Genomic DNA, 23769 nt, shown 5'->3' with positions numbered 1-23769 from the left:
ATATTGATCTTTTGATAGGCTACATAACATCCTGCCCATGCAGAAAAGACAGACAGTGAGACAGGTGATCCTCTCTGACTCCAACGGGACGTGACCCAAAACCTCAATACCACACACAGAGGGCTGATGGCGGGCCGCATGAGGTCAGGGGGTGAAGTACACCAAGGTCAGAAATAAACTTAATGCTCAAAACTTAAATGAAACTTAATGTTCACTCTTGTACAAGAGAGAAAACAGAACATGACAAGACGCGACACTAAATCCATCTTTAATAATTTCCGCATAGTCAATCAATCCGTCAAAAGTTCTGTTTGTTTCTATGAATACAAAGACAACCTTAAGATCACATCTGCTCCTTAAACATGTCTTAAATTACTGCACTGTAAAAAGTTTGCTGTAAATTTTACAGTAACTTACTGGCAGCTGGATGCCAGTAAGTTACTGTAAAAATGTTTACAGTATTATTACTGTAAGTGCATTTACAGTACTAAAAGGTATTTACTGTAATTTCATTTACAGTATTTTTACTGTATCTTCAATTACAGTATTTTTACTGTATTTTCAATTACAGTATCAGTACTATAGAGTTTATTTTCATTTATTTTAAACATTTTTTACCTGTAAAAACAATCCAATTAACCTACAGCACTGTAATTCAAGATTTTTACCACCCCAACCCCATAAAAATCACAATAACTCATAAGCATTAGTTCTGATAATATTCTTTTTAATTGTTGAACATTTTCTTTTTAAAAGTACAGAGACTTTGTATCATGGCAAACATACACATACTGAAAAGCAAAAATAAGTAAGTACACTACCAGTCATAAGTTGTTGAACACTAAGATTTTTTTAAAGAATTCTCTTCTGCTTACCAAGCCTGCATTAATTTGATCCAAATTTAATTTATTCCTTTGATCAAAGCTGAATTTTCAGCATCATTACTCGTCTTCAGTATCACATGATCCTTCAGAAATCATTCTAGTATGCTGATAAACATTTTATTTAATTTTTAGATTTTTCAGGATTCTTTGATGAATAGAAAGATATTATTTAGCAAGGATGATTTAAATTGATCAAAAGTGATAATAAAGACATTCATAATGTTACAAACTATTTCTATTTCAGATAAATGCTGTTTATCTGAACTTTCTATTCATCAAAGAAACCTGAAAAAAAATGTACTCCACTGTTTTTAGCATTATAATAATTTCAGCAACATCATAATAATAGTTTTTGAGCAGAAAATCAAATTATTAGAATGATTTCTGAAGGATCATGTGACTGCAGTAATGATGCTAAAAATTAAGCTTTGATCACAGCAATAAATTACATTTTAAAATATATTCAAAAAGAAAACAGTTATTTTAAATAATAAAAATGGTTCAAAAGTGTATTGTTTTTGCTGTACTTTGGATCAAATGAATGCAGGCTTAGTGAGCAGAAGAGACCTTCTTTAAAAACATTTAAAATCTTACTGTTCAAAAGCTTTGTCTGGTAGTGTAAATAAAATAAAATCATACAGTAAAAATGTGTTTGTGTTGTGTTAAATTTTAGTAGTTTTGAGTCAAAGTTGACAAGCTCTCTGATGAGAAACGGCAGAATGGGATTCAGGCTGATGCTTGCTGTTTGCACCCTCTTTCCAGAAGTCCATCTGATCTGTGACTGTCAATGCATTTGCTGCCACAAAGGTTGACTGTCTGAACGAACCTGCAAACACAAGAAAAACAGTGTTTAAAGAATTTGCCTCAACTGTCAAACTTGGTGCTGTATGCATTTTAAAAAAAATTATATACTACATACGCACGCAGTAGTAAGAAAAAAAACTGAAGAAACTTTTTCTTGAAATTTTTTATAAAGAATTTTATGAATGGGTCAGTAAGTCACTGATTCTAGGTGTTTAAAAAAGGTAAATTCATTCAGTAATGAAACACTGCTGTGTGCAGAGATGCACAACATGGCTTTGTTAAGAACCGTTTTTACTAAATGGAGCAAAAAGACAATATTTTCTTCTTGATTTAAATCACTTAATATTACATTCTTGTTTATTGAATTTTGTTGCCCTGACACTTAGTAAAGTCTGCCACAGACCATGCTAAATGCTAACCAATCTGTTCATATAAACATTCTAAACAGGTGTGTGTTTCCTAGAAAGTCTGTGCATATAATAGGCCTACTATGATTAAAAATCTATTTGTTGCTTTACAGTAACAATAATCTAAATTGACAGACAGTAAGATTGCTATTATGAATTTAAAGGTTACAGTAAGTTAAAGATACCTGAAGCAGCTGCATTTTGCTGTTTAAATGCTGGTTTAATAGAAATAATTTTAATGCGCATGCAAACTCAATCTTGATGGTAATAAAAAACATTCCCAGGAAATAAATACCTTACAAATGTGTACTTTAAATACAATATAACTTGCTTAGGATAAAAGCATCTGAAAAATGCATGAATGTAAATGCAATGTAAAACAAAATATGTTTTAGGTTACCTGATTCTGCATGTCTGTAAAATGGACAGCTGGCTGTATGATGATTCTGCATCTGATGGTCAGCATCCAGTTAGTGCTTGGAGAAATCTCCTGTAACAGACAGTGTCACAACACCCTTTTAGTGTTACTATAGTTTATGATCAGAAAAGACAACTACTGTACAGTAATAAAATTTACATTTTTAATAAAATAAACATTTATAATATTTATTAGCAAAACTTGCTATATTAATATATTGCTAGCTCGTTACTCTCTTTAAAAAGTTAACCTGTTCTGCAAGTCAGTGGAGAACAGCAGCCTGTGGCTAATTTGGCTAATTTAGTAACGTTAACATTAACTTAGTTAAATTGATGAAAGGGGAAGCTCACCTGTTGTTTGCACCGCGACGACGGCAATCACCAGAAAAGACTCTAATACACCTCCGATGCAGACGACATGACCACGAGACCACAAACTTGAAAATAAAACACAAAAGATGCAGTTAACCGCGGTGTTCAGTTTTACCTCAGTGTTTCATGTTAGCGCGCTGTTTATGTCACGTCTGTCACTGAAGGGACCGTCTATAAAGTTACATACGACATTCATACACACATTTCTTACTTAAACATCATTTGAAGAGAATTACCTTGCTAGCTATAAAGAGGCAGCGTTTAAAAGATATTATGCTGCTCTGTGACTAACGTTAAGTGTGTCAACTTCGGCTTACTGACATTATTAGCTTACCAGTTCATGTTATCGTCGATACTATGGCAGTCATTCACAGAAGAAGATCCAAAATACACCTCCGCGCTCCGACGTTACAGACGACATCCAGACCAGAAACTTGAAAATAACAAACAAAAGAAGGGCTTGAAAATACAGTTTAAAATCTCCACAGAAACAGTGGTGTTGCTTAACGCACTTTACCTCAGTATTTCACCTCAGTTTGCTGTTAAGCTTGAGTAAGGGCTCGTCAGACGAACTAACGTTAACTTGCATTAAAGGGCAGCCGAATATACAAACGTGTTTCTCAGTTTAAATAAAGTTTATTTCGACTAATATAGGTCACCTTAATTTACTCACCAGTCCATGTTCCCTTCCGGAGGGAACTCTACGCTGCGTCCTGGTTAGGACACTTTGGGAACTGCCTTCAGCGTGACCGGTTCTGAAGCTTTTATGAAACAACGGCAATGAACTTGACATTGACCGGCGCCAGCCCATGACGTCATTAACAAGGCGCCTGCTAGTATAAAAGGGCGCTTGTGAATGCATCAACCATCTTTTTGTTCTTCAGTCACCTTGTTCTAAGCGTGAGTATGATGGCAACGCCCGGAGGTAAACGTTTCAGAAAGTGTGCTGATCCGTGTCAGAGGAGTCTGACACCGGATGATTCACACAGTTTGTGCGTCATGTGTTTGGGTGAGGAGCACGCGCGCTCCGTCCTTGAGGGGGCGGAGTGCGTCCATTGTGAGGGCTTTCCTATTAGAAAGCTCCGTTCTCGTTTGTCCCTTTTCTCGAGGGAATCGGGACATCCATCTGCCCCACGCGGCTCTGGTCCCGCGGCAGCCGAGGCTGCCCGGCGGCTGAGATCATGGGGCTCGCAGGTGGAGCTCGCTGATGAGTTTGAGAGAGGCGTGCGTCTCTCACGCTCGCCAGCGGGAGACGAGGACGCGCTGCTGGAAGAGGATGTGTTATCTCTCACATCCTCAGATCCAGCGGCAAGTGCTCTGTTGGCTGTTAGCCAGGGCGAGCAGGAAGAGGCTGAGATGGGCGAAGATGAGTCTTTTGAGCCCGTCCAGCCCTCCTGCCCCGCGTATGAGGAGCTGATGGACGTCATGGGGCGCGCCGCCGCGAGGTTAGATCTGCCGTGGCGGCGCGCACAGGAAGAGGTCTCTCACGGTCGGCTCGGTGAGAGATATCTTCCTGGCCATGTTCGGCCACCTCCTTTGAGCCTCCCATTCCTTTCTGACCTCCATACTGAGGTCGAAAAGGCATGGGATAAACCGTACTCGGCCCGCATTATCAGACATCAGCATGTTAATTATGCTGATGTCCAGGGAATGCGTGAGCACGGGTACGTGTCGATGCCTCCGGTGGAAGATACCCTGGCTGCGTATCTTTCATCAGGAGGGACGTCGACACTTACGGCTCCAACCCTGCCAAATAAGCCGCTGAAGGAGACATCGCGGCTGAACGGTAGGGCATACGCGGCTGTGGGTCAGGCCGGTGCTGCTCTGCACACTGTAGCGGTGTTGCAGGCGTACCAGGCCGATCTACTCAAAGATTTGGACCAGGGCATGGGGCTTTCCCCAGAGGAGGTGACTGAGCTGCGCCGCACCACCGATCTCTCTCTGAGGGCCACCAGACAGACAGCGACCGCGGTCGGTCGGGCTATGTCTGCTTTGGTGGCCACAGAGAGGCATCTGTGGGTGAACCTCACGGACATCGGGGAGAAAGAGAAACGCTTTCTCCTCGATGCCCCGGTTTCGCCTTCCGAACTTTTCGGCACATCCATTGAGACGGTGGTCGAGAAGTTCAGGGAGGCGAAGGCGCGCTCAGCAGCGTTCAAATCACTCATCCCTCGCCGGTCCACGCCCGCACCCGAACGCCAGGAACAGCCTGGCCCGTCCCGGCCTAAGGACCGGAGGCAGGGCCAGGTGGCTAGTGTGGCCACTCGAGGCCCTCCACCTCCACGGAGCAGGTCTCAGAGGAGGCGTGATGCGCGGCATAGGAAGCAGGATCTTAGGGAGACGATCCAGCGTCGGCGTCAGAGCAGGCGTGAATCGGGTACCTGAGGTCCCCTTCCTTTTGCCCCTCGCGCTCGCTCGGCCGCCTGCCTTCCTGGCCTCTTAACTCCGGGGCCGGGCCTATGATGAAGCTACTATCGCACTCTGACGGCCCGGCATACGAACTGACATAATGGGTGTTATGTGTGTATGTATGTTTGTCTACTAGCTCCGCTTGGGTGAGACTTAGTTGGGCTCCTTAATTTGAGCCCCTATATCCCCGAGCGTTAAGTGTAGCCAGGTCTCCCCTCCATCTGAGATAGTGTCTAGACCTCCACTTCTGTTAACTCCTGTGGGGTTAAAGCGTTGTTAGGCTCCCTCTCACGGGTGAGAGTGTGTTTCCTGGAGCCTCCGCCATATAGAGCTCAGTGTGGCAAACTTGCAGATGCACGTTCACCCACCTGCTGGGTGCGGTAGTCTACCCCGTCCCGTGGTAAGAGTCCCTTTAGACTCCGCTCGTCTGAGTGTGAAGACCGGGAGGCTTGGGTAGGTTCCCCACCCTCCGTTAGGATAGGTGCAACCCAGGGTTGAGTGCATGGGCTGCCTCTCGTTGTGAGTCAGTGCATTAAGGCCCCGCTCCCCAGGGCCCTGTCTAAATAGGGAAAGAAAGAAGTTTCTTTAGTGAGAGAGGAAAGCTAGAAACCCCTAAGTGTGAGGATTTCTTGTTAACACTGATTTCTCACAGTTCTATCAGTTTCGGACAGTGCTGGTAGCTGGTAGGCTCTCGTGAGCCTCGCTATACTCTGAAGCGCACAGTGTTAGGCCCTCCTTGGCGGCTGCCCTGGTCTGGCCTCCAGGCTCCACCTCTGGAACCTGTGTAGACGCTTACAGCCCTGTCCAGATAGCATTTAGGGGCTGAGTGTAGTTGGTCTCCCCTCACCATTAGTGAGCTTTGTTGGTTAGCACCTCCACTCCTAGACTTTCCTGCCACGGTGAGCGTTGTCAGGGTGTTGTAGGCCTCCTCTCACTGAGAATCCCTCTGTAGGAGCCTCCGCTCTTCGCTGCTGCTGTTCAGACCTCCTTTTCGCCTATGGCGTCATGTCGTAGGTTGGGTCTTCCCCATGGGTTAGACTAAAAACGGTTAGGCGTGTTCTCTTACATGAGAACCGTCCAGTTGCAGCCTTCGCTCCCTTCAGTGCTCCGCTGACAAGTACATACCCTTGGCATTAGCTGGTAGGCCTGCCTAGGCCTCGCTAACCGCTGTGCTCGGTGCTTTTGCTCTCTACCAAAAGCTGAGTATTGGTAAGGCTTTCTCTTTTCAGATTTGAAGCCTCCACTTTACAGTATCCTGTGAGGTGGGTTTATGTACTGGTAGCGTTGAGTGTAGCCAGGTCTCCCCTCAGTGAGATTTTTTAGACCTCCACTCTCGAGCATCTCTCGCTAGGGACTATAGAATACCGCTCATCAGGCTGAGTGTTGTCAGGCTTTCTCTCTCTGTGAGATTCGTGCAAAGCCTCCACTCTGCAGGGCCCTGCTCTCAGCACTTTGGGCCCTGCTGTGAGTCCTGGTATTCTCTGAGCGTTGAGTGTAGCCAGGTCTCCCCTCACTAAGAATATTTGGGTGAGATCTCCACTCCATAGAGCTAGGAGATCGAGCGTTGCTAGGCTTCCTCTCATCCCAGGGTCTCTGTGAAGCCTCCGTTCCCCTGAGGCTCCGCTCCGGGTACTTTCAGACGTGAGTGTAGTTAGATCTCCCCTCACTGTATATTTGGTGTAAGATCTCCACTCTGTAGAGCTGGGAGGTTGAGCGTTGTCAGGTGTTCCTCTCTTTCTGAGAGTCTCTATGAAGGCCTCCGTTCCCCAGAAGCTCCGTTTTTAGTACCTCCAAGCGTGAGTGTAGCCAGGTCTCTCCTCACTTAGAGCGTTGAGGCCTCCACTCGTAAAGAGCTGGCGGATTGAGCGTGTTGGGGCTTCCCCTCTGGTGAGGCCCCCGTTCTCCAGAAGCTCCGCTTCCAGTCTTTCCCTCCAGGCGTGAGTGTAGTCAGGTCTCCCCTCACGAAGGGTTATTGAGATCTCCACTCCTAAGAGCTAGTGGATTGAACGTTGTCAGGTTTCCTCTCTTCCTGAGAGTCTGTTGTGAAGCCTCCGTTCTCCAGAAGCTCCGCCTTCAGTACTTTTGGCGTGAGTGTAGCCAGGTCTCCCCTCACTGAAGAGGTTATTCTGAGACCTCCACTCCTGAGAGCTAGTGGAGTGAACGTTGTCAAGGTTTCCTCTCCCTCGAGAGTCTTCTGCGAAGCCTTCGTTCTCCAGAAGCTCCGCCTCTGTACTTACAAACATGAGTGTAGTCAGGTCTCCCCTCATACAAGGGTTTATGTTTGAGACCTCCACTCTTGCAGAGCTCCAAAGCTCCAGGCTTTGCTGTCGCCTGTGATAATTATATGGTGTTTCCCTCGCTACGCTCTGGGCACCTTCTCAAACCCACAATAGTGGTGAGTACTCACGCGAAGCTTTTGAGCACTCCTTAAAACCCACGTGAAGTGGTAAGTGCACACGCAAGTCCTTGGGCACTTTCTAAAATCCACATGAGTGGTAAAGATTCCCCCCTAAGGTTGGGTTCTTTTGTAAAATCCTGTATGGTATGGGTTACGCATTATCCTCCGTTCCCATTCTAGAGTTGGTTCTAAAAACCCCTGGGTTTTTCCAACTCCACTACAGACAGCACTACTTATAGGATCGAGTGTCGCTAGGCTTCCTCTCATCTAGAGAGTCTTCTTGCAGAAGCCTCCACTCTCCTGAGAACTCCACTTAAGTGGTTCTATTGCTTAGGCTCCTGGAGCCTCATGGATCACCTCCAGTGTTGAGTGTAGTTAGGTCTCCGACCTCCACTCCCAGAGTTCCCCGCAAGCACAGAGTGTTGCTAGGCTTTCTCTCGTTTAGAGAGTCTCTTTAGAGCCTCCGCTCCTCAGAACCCCCGTCTAGTGTGAAGGCTTAAGGGTAAGCTTCACTACTAGCGGTGAGTGTAGGTAGGCCTACTCTCGCTTAGAAGTATCAGGCCTCCACTCCTAGGAGTTCCGTGCTTGGGTGGCCGAGCCAGCTGTGACGTCGGCCCGAGCGATTTTCGCCGGTAGTGGGGAGTGATGTTCCTTCTTGACTCCTCAATCAGTCAGTTGTTCACTTACTCCTCAGCATGGCGGCGTTGGTATATCGTTCCCAAAGTGTCCTAACCAGGACGCAGCGTAGAGTTCCCTCCGGAAGGGAACGTCTCAGGTTACGTAGGTAACCCTAGTTCCCTGAGGACAGGGAACGAGACGCTGCGTCTCGTAGCCATGCTTCGGGCCCCACTCTCGTCTCCATCATACAAAAAGATGGTTGATGCATTCACAAGCGCCCTTTTATACTAGCAGGCGCCTTGTTAATGACGTCATGGGCTGGCGCCGGTCAATGTCAAGTTCATTGCCGTTGTTTCATAAAAGCTTCAGAACCGGTCACGCTGAAGGCAGTTCCCAAAGTGTCCTAACCAGGACGCAGCGTCTCGTTCCCTGTCCTCAGGGAACTAGGGTTACCTACGTAACCTGAGACGTTTTCACCGTTATGGCGGCGCCCCGGCCGTCAGTCAGAAAAAAAAGGCTACCGACATGAAAAACACGATGAATATTGTTAGTTTGCTGTTAACAAGTGAAATCAAATTAAAATTGTTCAGTTTTTCATAAAACAGAAATAATATACTAACCTTTTGAGTTATTGATGCAACATTTCTCTTTTGTCCTTTTTACCGCCACTTCCTCTCAACAGGAGAAAAAAAAATCTCCCTTGCCATTGGTCAATTTTTCGCGGGCAAGTTCACTACTGTAAACGGATTTACAGTAGTGGAGAATTACAGTAGTGATCATATATTTTCCCATAATCCTTTGCAGTTTACAGTAAAATACTGTATATACATTTTACAGTATCTTACTGTAGATATTACAGTAAAATACTGTTCAAATTACAAAAATCGGTTACAGTGTGTGAGAAAGACGGTGACACAGCACAAGAGAAGAGAGTGATTGTTAGAGGCCAGACGTGTGTGTATTAATAGCCTGTAATCGCCTCTGGGCGTCCTGATAAATTCCCACGACCTCTGATGGACACCATTGTCTCTCTTAGTCTCGCAGTTTTCCAGGTTTTTCTCTCCCATTAACAACTATCAGTCTGTCTGTATCATGAACTGCTTTCTCTCTCTCTCTCACACACACACACACACTCCCCAGTGATTTTTTTCTCTATTTCCACTGGTTCAGAAGCTTGTCGGGCTCGTTGTGGCCTTTCGCTCAGTCGTGTGGAAACTCTCTCGTTTTCTGCCATTTTGCACACTACTGCCGTGTTTCGTGGTTATGTAAGGAAAAAAATCTTTGCTAACTTCCTAATTTGATCGCGAATGGTTGACTGCTCCTCTGTCACACTGAGTTTACACGCAACACTCAAGCCAGCCCATTCGAAGCGTTTAAATAGACCTGAATCGTTGAAAATAAACCCAATTCAATGGGAGATCACATAAGAATGAATGATGCATTTATATAGCGCTTTCATTGTGTATTGCCGTACACCCAAAGCGCTTTACAGTCATATGGGGGATCTCTAGGAGGCCATGATTGACTAGGGCCAGTAGAGGGAATTTGGACACCAGGGTTACACCCCTACTCTTTACGAGAAGTGCCATGGGATTTTTTGTGACCACAGAGAGTCAGGACCTCAGTTTAACATCTCATTCAAAGGATGGTGCTTTTCAGTATAGTGTCCCCATCACTGTACTGGGGCATTAGGACCCACATAGGCCCCTGCTGGCCTCACTAACACCTCTTACAACAGCAACCTAGTTTTCCCAGGAGGTCTCCCATCCAGGTACTGACCAGGCTCAGCCCGCAACTGGTCTTGGGCTGCAGGGTGATATGGCTGTGGCCTGTTGGACAACACATTGTTGCTAAATATGAAATAATGGCCAGTTAATACACTTTTATCTCAAACAAGAATTAAATATGTTAACTAGCTATTAGTTATCAACTCTTCAGCACAAGCCATTAATAAAAATGAATGTTAAATTGAACTATTAATCATTTAACCTTATGTTATCCTTAAAGTTTTTACTGTGTGTTAGTTCTTGTATGAAGCATAAATGAATTAATAATTTTAAATGACAGAATCTGGGATGTATATGTGATTCTCTTATGTTTGTGTTTAATGTAATGTAAAGGATGTTTTGTGAATGTATTATGCGTTTTTCATCCGTCATTAGTATTTGTTTGGGTTTTAGTGCCCTCTAGAGGAAAACACTGCTAGAAACACTCAACGAGTTCACTTTCTGTATAATTGTGTTGCTTGTCTGAATGTATTACGTTTTATGAAACGTGTTGATTGCTACATACTTGACTGTTGCGCTTTTATTTAAATGTACTTAATTATTGTTTCTGTCCATGAGCTTTAGTGAATTTGCATTATTCACACTGAACTACAATTGCTTGACAATGCAAACCTACAACCTCAGTGAAGGAGAGAGATTTATAAGATGTGATTTGAATAGCCAAAGCAGCTAATCGGTGTGGTCTGTTTAACAGCAGTTTTCACTCTTAAGTCACAAAACGACAAGCTAAACTACTAGGCTTCTACTTGTGGGGCAGTCGTGGCATAACGGTGAGAGAGTCGGACTTGTAACCCAAGGGTTGCGGGTTCGAATCTCAGGTCCGGCAGGTGAGACTGAGGTGAGACCAGGGGCGGCTGGTCCATGGTGGGCGATAGTGCATCGCCCTCCTTGAGCCACACGAAAAAAGAGAGGAGAAAAAGACTCTTATTTTGCTAGTCCTAGTCTGCATATTACGGTACAATCAACAGCCTGAATGTCACTTTCCAACCTAAAACCCCGCCCCCTTGGGGCGATCTCAGTCAGATTGAAAATCGCCCCAGCCGGTCTCATAGAGTTATATTGTGAGATTTTTTTTTTTCAAATTTTGAACCCTACAATGCATTTCAATGGGCACCGGGAGGGCTCGCCCCAACGTGATTTCGTAATACGCACTGATGCGTGCTCGAAGATGTACAGCACGCACGCGTAGCGAGACGTCTGAATGCATCGGCCATGCTTTCAATGGAGAGGGAACTTGTCAGGAACATGCCTGATTTTAATGAGAGGGTAATTGATCACTTTGCCTGCTTAAAAGAGAAGCGAGCAAAATTTCAATACAAGTGATGTGTGTTATTAAATGGTGAATTGTTTATGTTATCACGGCCGTAGCCAGCTATGAGGTCACCGAGGTCCGGACCTCGGTCATTTTTTATATTCAAAAATAAAATGTCAAGCTCTTCGAATGATTATTTAGCCGTTTAAACCACCTCATATCACATGAGTGTTTGCTGCCAGAAGCTAGCGCAGTGAAAGGGGCTTGAGAACGCGTTGAGTGAGAGCGCGGGTGCAGCGGCCTCCGTTTGTTGCCAGATCCACCTATTATACGTGTTTTTTGACTCGTTTGTCCAATTTAGTGTGACACTTTGGGACGTTTATAAAGTGGAAAGTTGAACGTTAGTTTTATGTCAGTGTCATTATTCTAACGTTATTTTTATAACTTGTTATAAAATAAAAATTCCCTCAGCTAAAAAAAACGAACTTTCCATGTAAAACATTATACTGAATAAAAAATCTTTCACAATCATCTACATGTCTGTCTATTTTGAAGTTTAGGCTATATGTAGTGCATTTGTGGGTGTTATTATAGCACAATTCTTAACACCTCACTAATTTTCAAACCCTGGTTATGGCCTTGTTTGTTATATGTTGTATTCTCCAAATGTTGAATTTTAAATAGTTGTATTGATTGCATATTGGCAGCCAAATTTATACTGAATATGTTCTGGAAAGATTTGATTAATTACAGTTTTAATATGAGAAATAAAAAGTCTTTAATTGTAAAGCAGTATGGCTTTTTTTTTTTTTTTTTACTCTTAGAGGGCAAACTAGTTGATGACAATGTGTCTCTTGATGGCCATGGTGGAAGTGTTTCAGTGTATTTGAGACCATTGCGATAAATTTAATATAGCTATTCAAAATACTGTACAGTTTGTACAATTCATGCCTGATGTTGCCATCTAGGAACAGGGAAACCAAATCAAACAATGCAATGTAATGTAATGCTGTAAAGTTGGCTATCTGAATTTTATCATAATTTTACCCATTAAAGCGGTTATCTTTGCCAAAATCGGAACAGTTGCCCCCCCAGAGATATTTGTCAGGAGCCGCCACTGGGTGAGACCCTTGAGCAAGGCACCCAACCCCCAACTGCTCCCCGGGCGCCGCAATATGGCAGCCCACTGCTCCAGGTGTGCGCACTTGGATGGGTAAAATGCAGAGTACAAATTCCCTTCCCCTTTCCCCTTTTAGGGGAAGCCGTGGCCTAATGGTTAAATATGATATATATTTTTAATCGGAATAAATCAGCTCAGCGTTGTTTGAATTGAGTATTCAGTACTGAAGCGGTGATTAAATCATAGTCTAATACGTAACATTTACATATTTTTTACATATTTTATTTCTTTATTTCTTTATTTATTTTTGTTTATTTTTATTTTATTTATTTACAGTATCTTTTTTTTTTTTTTTTTTTACATGAATGCTCCCTTAACAAAGTCATTCCAGCTGTATAATTCACTAACAATACTATGACATGTACCATACAATTAGCGAGTTTGAGTGCGCAAACTACAGAGCCCCTAAAAGGTCATGGTGGTGGAAAAAATTTAGGGGTGGTTGAAAACAAAAATTCGGGTGAGTAGACAAAAAAATCAGGGTGGGAGAATTTTTTTTATTTATTTATTTTTTTGCGTTCCCTCGCAAAGATGTTTTGCGTTCTCTCGCAGAACCAGCTGAGTTCGGACAAACACTTCCTGTTTACTTTACAGCTTGCAGTGATTCATACAGCTCCAAATGTTCACAATTGAGCGGTTCATAGAGCTTTATTTTGAACTTGGACTCAGGTATTAAGAAATACAGTCAGTGCCTCAAAGCACGGTTTTAGGACATTCTAAAACGCTTAATGTAAAACACTGGAGGACTGGTTCACACCTTGCTTACAGCATACGAAATATGAACAGAAAGCGCTCAATTGCACTTTATAGGGTTTCCTCCTTAGGGGCTCCGTAGCAAACAGTTTGGTTGTCGTCGGGTTTTTTAGCTGACGCGTTTCCCCTTTAAACGCGCGCGCCGCCGGGGCTGTGACGCGGCTCGTGCACGCGCGCAGAGAGGGAACCCGGATCCTGGTATTGTGGACCGTCAGCCACGTCACCGATCAGCGGCGCGAGCGCATAGTCCTGCTTAGACCATCAGAGAGTTGCGGTAAATTATCACGGATTCTGTTAGAGATATCTAGTAAAATTATTAGGAGATTTATGCTAAAAAAAACGGATACCGCGCACGCGCTGAGCAGCAGAAACAAAAAAGAGTTCTTTATTCCTGCAGGGACGGGCATCTGATCTGAGAACAGCTGCAAAACTCTTTAAATCCAGCGCTGATCACTGATCGATAACATGAATATCTTCCGACTGTCTGGAGATGTTTGTCATCTGGTCGCCATCATTATTCTGTTCCTGAAGATCTGGAGATCCAAATCATGTGCAGGTACACGCAGAAACTCATATATGCATACCACAGTGAATAAAACTACATGTTTCATGTGATTTTCGTGCGCTGATTGTTGAGCGTTATTGTGCGCATCAGTGATTAAACCGGATTTCAGAACGTGAATGTGAAGCCGAACCGGAGCCAATCTGCTTTAGAATTTATTTACACATGAAAGCGCTTGAAACACATTAAACGCTTGACTGTAGGGCTGTAATTGATGTTACGTGTTTGCTCATGAGTTTGTATTGTTTACGTGGCAGCTGGTTGTGTGACCCACCTACAGCATGTCTTCAGGGATTCTTAAGGTTCCTTGAGGAATTCAAGATTGTCTTTTGACATTTCTGAGTCTGTTGTGGGCTGTTCTAATCTATTCTGAAATTGGTTGTGTGTTTCAGGCATTTCTGGGAAGTCTCAGGTGCTGTTCGCACTGGTCTTCACCACCAGATATCTGGACCTCTTCACATCCTACATCTCCATCTACAACACTGTGATGAAGGTAAAGACCATGAAAGTCCATTTCTCCCACATAAGAAAAAAGTCATGCTTTGATAAATTATCATTTTAATATAAAAAGTCAAAACTGTAATATAGAAAGTCGAAATTATGAGATAGTAAGTAAAAATTATTACATAATGAGTCATAGTTATGATAAAACAATGACAATCAGAACTATTAGATACAAATCAGAATTTATATAAAGTAAAAATGATAAGACACCACCACATATAATTATGAGATAAAAAGGTCAAAATTGAGTAGTAAGTTTTATTTACGAGACTAAAAAGTTGAAATTAAGATTAAAATATAAATAAGTTATAATTATGAAATAAAATGTCAAAAATTATGACATAATTATGAAATTAAAAATTTTTGAGTCATAATTATGATTAAAAACAATGGCTTTGAAAACTTCGAGATACAATTCAGAATGTATAAAAAAGTAAAAATAATAAGATACCATATGTAATTCAGATAAAAACAATGATTTTCAAAACTTTAAGATAAAACTCTAAATTTTATAATCAGTAATAATTAGATACCAAGTGTAATTTGAAGCTAAAAAGAAATACTTTCAAAACTTTGAGATGGAATTCAGAATTAATAAAAAGTCAAAATAATAAGATATCAAGTTTAATTATGAGATAAGTCAAAAGTATTAATCAGAAGTCATAATTATGACATAATTATAATTATGAAATTAAAAAGTAGAAATTAATTAATAACAGTCAAAAATAAGAAATGAAAAGTCATACTGAGTCATAGTTATGAAATAAAAGAATCGAAATTGAAGTTTATAATTATGATAAAACAATGACTTTCAAAACCTTGAGAATTCTGAATTTGTAAAAAGTCAAAATAATAAGATGTATACGAAGTATAATTATGAGATAAGTCAAACTTACGGAGCACTTAATTATGAGACTACAAAATTAAAATTCAGGTAAGTCATAATTACGAAATAAAAAGTCTAAATTATGACATACTCATAATTGTGAAATACAAAAAACAGAAATTGAAATTAAATCATTATGACATATTTGAGACACATTGAGACTCATAACTATGAGATAAAAAGTCCTAATTATAAATCAAAATGATGACATTAAGTCATAGTTGTTGTTATTACGTTATAATTATGATATTTAAAAGTTGAAAACAGATAATAATTATGCCTAAACACGTAATGATTAAGACAAAAACAATGCCAAGACAGACAAAAAAGAAAATGTTTTTAAAAAATAATGATTTTTATTGGTATCTCAATTTCAGTGTTTATCTCATAATAACTTCGTCATGATTTTAGTATCTCATTTTTTTTCATGACAGTTATGATTTGCCACAGCATTGTTTTATTTTGTGGCAGAAATGGTCTTCCATGAAAGACAAACACACACACAGCTGATGTTGAAACTGTTGTGATTGTTCTTCAGCAGATGTTTGCACTGAATTGATATAGTTACTGATTAAAATAATGTATTATTATAAGTTTATCTCATGCAAAACTCACAGGTAAAGCTGTAGGTGCATGACAAACCACAAATAGTTTCTTGAAGCACTCAAACCACAAACAGTCAAACTACGTTCCTGCAGCTCGACTAGTTGAACAGGGTGCTTCTGACAGCAGGTCATGTGATCGAATCCGAAGTCACTCTGGATGGAAGCTGTGTCTGACAGACATGTGATCTGTCTTTCAGGTGGTGTATCTTGTCTTGGCGTACGCTACGGTCAGCCTCATCTACTTCCGCTTCAGGAACTCGTACGACTCTGAAAGCGACTCGTTCCGTGTGGAGTTCCTGCTGGTGCCGGTGGCCGGTCTGTCCTTCCTGGAGAACTACGCCTTCACGCCGCTGGAGGTCAGAGCTCGACGGCGAGCGATTTAGATGTTAAGATGAAACATGGTCGTGACAGATCTCTGTGTTTGTGCAGATCCTGTGGACGTTCTCCATCTATCTGGAGTCGGTGGCCATCCTGCCGCAGCTCTTCATGATCACTAAGACGGGCGAGGCCGAGTCCATCACCACACACTACCTGTTCTTCCTGGGCCTGTATCGTGCGCTGTACCTGGCTAACTGGGTGTGGCGCTATCAACAGGAGGGATTCTTCGACCAGATCGCTGTGGTGTCCGGCGTCGTCCAAACCATCTTCTACTGTGACTTCTTCTATCTGTACTTCACCAGAGGTCAGCAGACATCTCACAACTTTGATCTTATATCTGTTTACATCCAATGATTAGAAGATGAATTGGAGGATGATTTATTGATCAATGATATTATCTGTCTATCCATTCCTTCATCTGTCTGCCTGCCTGTCCATTCGTCCATCTCTTTGTCCATCTATCTATCTACCTATCTATCTATCCGTCTATCCATCTATTCTTCCCTTTATCTGTCCATCAATCTGTCATTCTGTCTGCATATCTGTTAATCTGCCCTTTTATCTGTCTTTGTCTATCCATCTGTCTGTCTCTATCTATCTATCTATCTATCTATCTATCTATCTATATGTCTATCTGTCTATCTGTCTCTCTGTCCAACCCTCCGTCTGCCTGCCTGTCCGTCCATCTGTTTGTCCATCTGTCTATCACCTATTCATCCCTTTATCTGTCCATCAATCTGTAATTCTGTCTGTCTGTCTGCATATGTTAATCTACCCTTTTATCTGTCTATCCGCCTGTCTGTCCATCTATCTGTCCATTCGTCTATCTATCTATCTATCTATCTATCTATCTGTCTGTCCAACCCTCCGTCTGTCTGCCTGTCCGTCCATCTGTTTGTCCATCTGTCTATCACCTATTCATCCCTTTATCTGTCCATCAATCTGTAATTCTGTCTGTCTGCATATGTTCATCTACCCTTTTATCTGTCTATCCGCCTGTCTGTCCATCTATCTGTCCATTCGTGCATCTGTTTGTCCATCTATTCTTCCCTTTATCTATCTGTCTGTCTATCCATCTGTCTGTCCATTTATCTACCTGTCCATTCGCCTGTCTGTTTTTTTTGTCCATCTGTCTGTCCTTCCATCTGTTTATCCATCTATTTGTCCTAACTGTCCTTTTCTGTCCATCCGCCTGTTTGTCCATCCATCCGTCTGTCCCTCTTTCTGTCTGTCTACCCATCTGTTTCTCCATCTCTCTTTATCCCTTCATCCATCTGCCTATCTATCTGTCCATTTGTCTGTCCATCCATCCATCTGTCCATTAATCTATCCACCCATCTTTCCATCTGTATGTCTATGTCCATTCGTCTGTTTATCCGTCCGTCTGTATACCCGTCCATCCATGTTTGTTTGTCCGTCCATCCGCTTGTCTGTCTATCTATCTGTCTGCTGCCTATCTGTCTATCCCTTCATCCATCTATCCATCCTTTTATCTGTCCGTCTGTCCGTCCATCTATCTGTCTGTCCATCCACCTGTTTGTCCATCTATCCGTCTGCCCCTCTTTCTGTCTGTCTGTCCACCCATCTGTTTCTCCATCTCTCTCTATCCCTTCATCCATCCTTCTGTCCATCAATCTATTCACCCATCTTTCCGTCTGTCTGTCTCTGTCCATTCGTCTGTTTATCTGTCCGTCTGTATATCCGTCCATCCATGTTTGTCTGTCCGTCCATCCGCTTATCCATCTGTCTGCTGCCCATCTGTCTATCCCTTCATCCATCTATCCATCCCTTTATCTGTCCGTCTGTGTATTCGACCGTCGTTTTTTCTATCTGTCTGTCCATTTGTCTGTCACTATCTATTATCTATTTTACAGTGCTGAGAGGAAGTGGAAAGATGTCTTTGCCAATGCCGGTGTGAGTTGTTGGATCAGGCCCCGCCCCCTCCATTAGGCCACACCCAGTCATTACATCATCACCGGCCGCCGCTGTAGTTCTTTTGTCTGAGCTGCACATGTGGCTGGTGTAATCGTGCCTTACAGTGATCAGATCTGCTGGACGTGTCCCGTCTTTGATGCCTTAATGTGTTTCTGTTCTTAAAGACAATTTGCTGAGGATGTGTGTGCGTTTATATATGTATGTTTGTGTGTGTGTGTGTGTGTGTGTGTGTGTGTGTGTGTGTAAGAAACACTCCACATTCTGTAGTTCGTAGGTTGCTTTTCTTGTTTATTTTCACAGTTCTCTGTTCATTGTACTACACCATAGTGTTGTTCATGACCAACTACAAATTGTTTTTCATTCTGTAAAGGGATGTTTGATTGGGATCTTTGAGTGTTTTGTGCCAATATACCCGTGAAGATCATGAATGTTTGTATAAACCACATTTCAGTCTGAAAATGACGTTTAACAGATGTCTGGCAATAGCATAATGATTTTTTTAATGAGCTTATATGAAGATGGACAGTTTTATCTGCCCTGGTTTTTATAAAGCATGTCAATAAAGAGTTTCTGTCATTGCAGAGCAAACGCCTTGTGTTTATGAGAGCGAAAGAGTGCAGAAACACACACTTAGGTCCATCTGTGGGTCACGGCTCCTTATTTCCAGTTTATGAAGTAAATCAGATAGTTGTGATGATTGAACAGATGTTATAATTCAAGCAGCTAGCAGTTAGTGATTTTAATCCAATTATGAAGCTTTCATTTTATCCCAAAATCAAAAGAAAAAAAATTGTGTAAAATGTTAGTTTCTTAATTTTTTAAGCACAATTAAAGTTGTTTAGATTCTTACCCTATCTACACATAAAGCAGCATTAATTAAATTCAGTACAATTAAATATTTACATTTAAATATATTTTGATACATATATGGTCATTACACCAGGCTACTGACAATTAAATACTGTTAATTTAAATAAAATATACAAAATAATGTCACTATGTGTGTGAGACTTTAAATGAAATATGCTAAAAAAAAAAGATATATATCAGTCTTAAAATGGCCCCTTTTTTATGAAAAATATAATTTTGACGCATTTGTCCTGGACACTGTGAAATTATTTTTCTTTTTTCAGATGCATGCATAATCTCGTAGTGCAGATATTTGGTCACATCTAGAGGAAGTATTGATAATGTGTTTTAATCTGCTTATTCATCTTGTATTGCTCAAGGTCTCTGAAGTGTGTGTGTGTGTGTGTGTGTGTGTGTTAGCGCAGGAGTGTCTTCTTGTGTTTGTACAGCACTTTGGTTCCCTCTCTCACGGCTCCGCCCATCACTTTAGCGGCGGTTGTGATTGACAGCGGTGTTGAGGCGATGGCCGCCACCCTCTGCACGGCTTTGACCTTCTTCCCTTTGCCCTTGCCTTTCTCCATCACACCGGACGCTTCCACCGCACCACGGCCCATGGATGTCAGCAGCTCGTACCAAAACAGACGCTCCGCCTTCTTTTTTGCCTCCTCGTCCTCCTCGTGATCGTCTCCCAGAATCCTCTGCTGCATTTGGCGTACGGCAGTTTCGGCCCGCAGCAGCATGTCAGCGGTGTAATGCGCTCCTGCGTTACGCTCCATCAGCAGATCGATCTTCTTCAGCAGCTCAGTGACTTGCGACCTCTCCTCAAGACCTTTAGTCAAGTCACATTTATTTTTGTAGTGCTCTTCACAGTACACACGGTTGCAAAGCTTCATGCCTTATAGTTGCATACATCAAAGATGTGCAATAAAATAGTTACATTTTATGACAACACAAGCTATCAAGGAGTTGAGATTTGATTATCTCACAATTTTGTGTTAATATCCCACAATTCTGCATTATTATCTCGCAATTCTGTATTAATATCCCACAATCTGCATTATTATCTCGCAACTCTGTGTTAATATCTCACAATTCTGCATTTTCACAATTCTGAGTTTGTCTTGCAATTTTAAGTTTATAGTTAATATCTTGCGTTAATATCTCATAATTCTGAGTTTATCTCACAATTCCATTAGTGTCACAATTCTGAGTTTAGAACTGTTTATTTTTTAGCAATTCTGACTTCATAGCAATTCTGTGTTTGTCTCGGATTTCTGTGGTAATATCTTTGGTTAATATCTCAAAATTCTGAGTATATTTAGCAATTCTGAGTTAAATTCTTGCAGTTCTGTGTTAATAGCTCACTATTATTAGTTTATATCACAGTTTTGAGGTTATCTCACAATTCTGTGTGTCTCGTGATTTTGACTTTATATCTTGCAACTGTGTTAGTGTCGCAATTCTGAGTTTATAACTTGCAATTCTGATTATTTCTTGCTATTCTGAGTTATTATTTTGCAATTCTGCATTAATATCTTAATTCTGAGTTTATATCTTGCAATTCTATTAATATCTCACAATTCTTTGTTAATATTTCGCAATTCTGTGTAATATCCTTAAATTCTTAGTTAACATCTTGCGTTAATATCTCATAATTCTGAGTTTATATCTCGCAATTCTGTTAATATTTCGCAATTCGTAGTTAATATCTTGCATTTATATCTTATAATTCTGAGTTTATATCTCGCAATCCTGTTAATATCTCATAATTCTGAGTTAATATCTCATAATTCTGAGTTAACATCTCATCATTTTTAGTTAATATTTTGTAATTCTGGGTTTATATTTCATAATTCTGAGTTAATATTTCATAATTTTTATTTAATATCTTGTAATTCTGAGTTTATATCTCACAATGCTGAGTTTATATCTCGCAATTCTGAGTTTAAATCTTGTAATCCTGTTAATATCTTATAATTCTGAGTTTATATCTCGCAATTCTTTGTTAATATTTCGCAATTCTGTGTTAATATCCTTTAATCTGTAGTTAATATCTTGCGTTAATATCTCATAATTCTAAATTAATATCTCATAATTTTTAGTTAATATCTCATAATTCTGAGTTTATATCTCACAATCCTGAGTTTATATCTCACAATCCTGAGTTTATATCTCACAATCCTGAGTTTATATCTCATAATTCTAAGTTAATATCTTGTAATTCTGAGTTTATCTCACAATCCTGAGTTTATATCTCACAATCCTGAGTTTATATCTCATAATTCTAAGTTAATATCTTGTAATTCTGAGTTTATATCTCACAATCCTGAGTTTATATCTCATAATTCTAAGTTAATATCTTGTAATTCTGAGTTTATATCTCACAATCCTGAGTTTATATCTCACAATCCTGAGTTTATCTCATAATTCTAAATTAATATCTTGTAATCCTGAGTTTATATCTCACAATCCTGAGTTTATATCTCATAATTCTAAGTTAATATCTTGTAATTATGAGTTTATCTCACAATCCTGAGTTTATATCTTACAATTCTGTTTATATCTCGCAATCCTGAGTTTAAATCTTGTAACCCTCTTAATATCTTATAATTCTGAGTTAAAATTTCGCAATTCTGTGTTAATATCTTTTAATTCGTAGTTAATATCTTGCGTTAATATCTCATAATTCTGAGTTTATATCTCGCAATTCTGTTAATATTTCGCAATTCATAGTTAATATCTTGCAATTTGTAGTTAATATCTTGAGTAGTTAAATCCTGTGTTACTATCTTGCGTTAATATCTCATAATTTATATCTCGCAATTCTGTTTTAATGAAAATTTGCAAAAAAGTAAAAAATCTATCATCCATCCCATGGCGGAATGTTTCCATAATTAATTCGTAATGTGATGATACCTTTAGTGTTGTCAAACACGTGATAGCCGCCTGCGCAGCTGCACACAAACTCCCATAATTCCTCGCTCTCCTTCAGGAAGTCTTCAGCAGGTTTGGCGCCAAGCATGTCACCACAGGTGATCAGGACGACGGTGTGGCTGAGTGCCTGCGGTCCAAATGCGGCGCTGACCCAGTCCAGAGCGGCGCTGCTCTCCCGCGTCACACGTCCAGCACGCAGCACCAGTATGAACACATGTGGTCCGGGCGCGCTCAGCTCCACGCACCGGCTCATCTCCGTGCGCACTTCATCCGGGCTCAGACAGGTGTGGAAGAACCCCGGGGTGTCAATCACACACAGGCTCCGCCCATCCACCACACCCCCTGAACGCTGGCAGCGGCTGGTGATGGACAAGGGCGACACATCTGTCCAGAAAGCGGATCGACCCAGAATCGTGTTTCCAGATGAACTCCGGCCTGAACCCGTCTGACCCAACAGAACCATCCGGACCTCAGATGAACCGCCTGAGAAAACAAAAACGACATGTGAATATATTATTACGACAAACAGCTTACAAATATAAAAATCTTATTCAAGAGTGTTTTCATGCCCCACTAACCATTTTTAGTTAATTTCCAGAATGTTAGATTTTGGTTTTCAGAATGTTATTTTTATGGTTTGTTTTTGGTTACCCAGGAAACTTCTCTTGGACGCTCCCAGAAGATTATATTTTTTGTTTGTAGAATGTTCCAAGAATGTATGTCAGTAATTATCCAGCACAATAACGACCCAGTATAGTATAAATGGCATGGAAATTATCTTTATGATTGGATAATCAGTACTCTATTGTAAAAATAATCTGAGCACGTCAACCATTATCTGTAAGATTAAGCACAATAAATCTGTCCATTACGGGGTACCCAGATTTTTTTTTTCTTCAGCGCCAAATAAAAATGACTTTAACACAATGTAGTTTATACAATTTTATGTTTATTCGCATATATATATATATATATATATATATATATATATATATATATATATATATATATATATATATATATATATATATATATATATATATATATATATATATATATATATATATATATTATATATATATATATATATATATATATATATATATATATATATATATATATATATAAACCTCTAGATTAGCACCATGTTCTCTTCAGCATGTTAAATCCCTCCGAAATCATATTACTCTCAAACCTATATTAATTTTGAGTAATTATTAAATAAAGAGGTCGATAAACGGGCGAGTCAGTCAGTCAGTAAAACGAAATGACCGTTAGTTTTTAAATTCCGCAAGCGCGCCTCTCTGTGGAAGACAAGTGAAAGCGCGTTCTGGAGAAGCACTTGCAATGCAGATCAGAGGCGCACAGTAAATAAGGGTGAAACAAACTCACGAATTTATGATTTCTGTTATCACTCTTTGCTTAACCCTGGCTTAATATTATAATTTAGGCATAAAAACGTGTTTTGATTGATCTAATTTCTGTATTTTAATAAATGCTGCATTAACAGGCCATTACACAAAAACAGCAATGTTTTCAATAGAAAACCTGTAGGCCTATAAGTTATTTTTAGGTTATTTTAAAATAACCTAAAAAATAACCATTGTGGAACGTTCTCTGCTATTTTAGGTTATCTAATAATATACAACATGCAACCTTCTGGGAATGTTATTTTATGGTTGCAAAGTAATAACCTAAAAATAATCATAAGGGAACGTTCCCTGTAAGTTATTTTTAGGTTATTTTAAAAAAAACAACTATTAGGCAACGTTATTTTATGGTTGCAAAAAAATTAAATTATTTACCCTAACGTTATTTGGTTCCCAAAAAATAAC

The 23769-nt window shown here is 40.6% G+C and overlaps 2 protein-coding genes across 3 annotated transcripts in view; one reads left to right on the top strand and one right to left on the bottom strand.

Annotated features, from left to right (window-relative positions):
• The first annotated feature begins 13027 nt into the window (after positions 1-13027).
• On the top strand, positions 13028-18727 carry LOC141331096 (ER lumen protein-retaining receptor 3). 2 transcript variants are annotated; one of them, XM_073835993.1, is made up of 6 exons: positions 13028-13555; positions 13679-13837; positions 14236-14336; positions 16036-16194; positions 16268-16520; positions 18091-18727. In XM_073835993.1, exons 2-6 carry the CDS (start codon positions 13747-13749, stop codon positions 18132-18134), a joined length of 648 nt encoding a protein of 215 aa, XP_073692094.1. In that variant the 5' UTR covers positions 13028-13555; positions 13679-13746; the 3' UTR covers positions 18135-18727. The 2 variants fall into 2 exon arrangements, with proteins under 2 accessions (XP_073692094.1, XP_073692085.1); XM_073835984.1 differs by having other exon boundaries at positions 13030-13837.
• A 496-nt stretch (positions 18728-19223) lies between these two features.
• LOC141284469 (GTPase IMAP family member 4-like) overlaps positions 19224-23769 on the bottom strand; it is a 480107-nt gene continuing 475561 nt past the window's right edge. Inside the window, exons 4-5 of the mRNA XM_073817468.1 lie at positions 21917-22417; positions 19224-19829 (exon numbers count right to left, since the gene is read on the bottom strand). Coding sequence (XP_073673569.1) covers positions 19417-19829; positions 21917-22417 — 914 coding nt within the window. The 3' untranslated portion in view covers positions 19224-19416. The remainder of the gene's footprint in view (positions 19830-21916; positions 22418-23769) is intronic.

This window comes from Garra rufa, chromosome 1, assembly GCF_049309525.1.
Source record: "Garra rufa chromosome 1, GarRuf1.0, whole genome shotgun sequence".
NCBI classification, from domain to species: Eukaryota; Metazoa; Chordata; class Actinopteri; order Cypriniformes; family Cyprinidae; genus Garra; species Garra rufa.
Note: the sequence above shows the minus strand (reverse complement) of the source record. Positions and strands in the feature narration are given on the sequence as shown.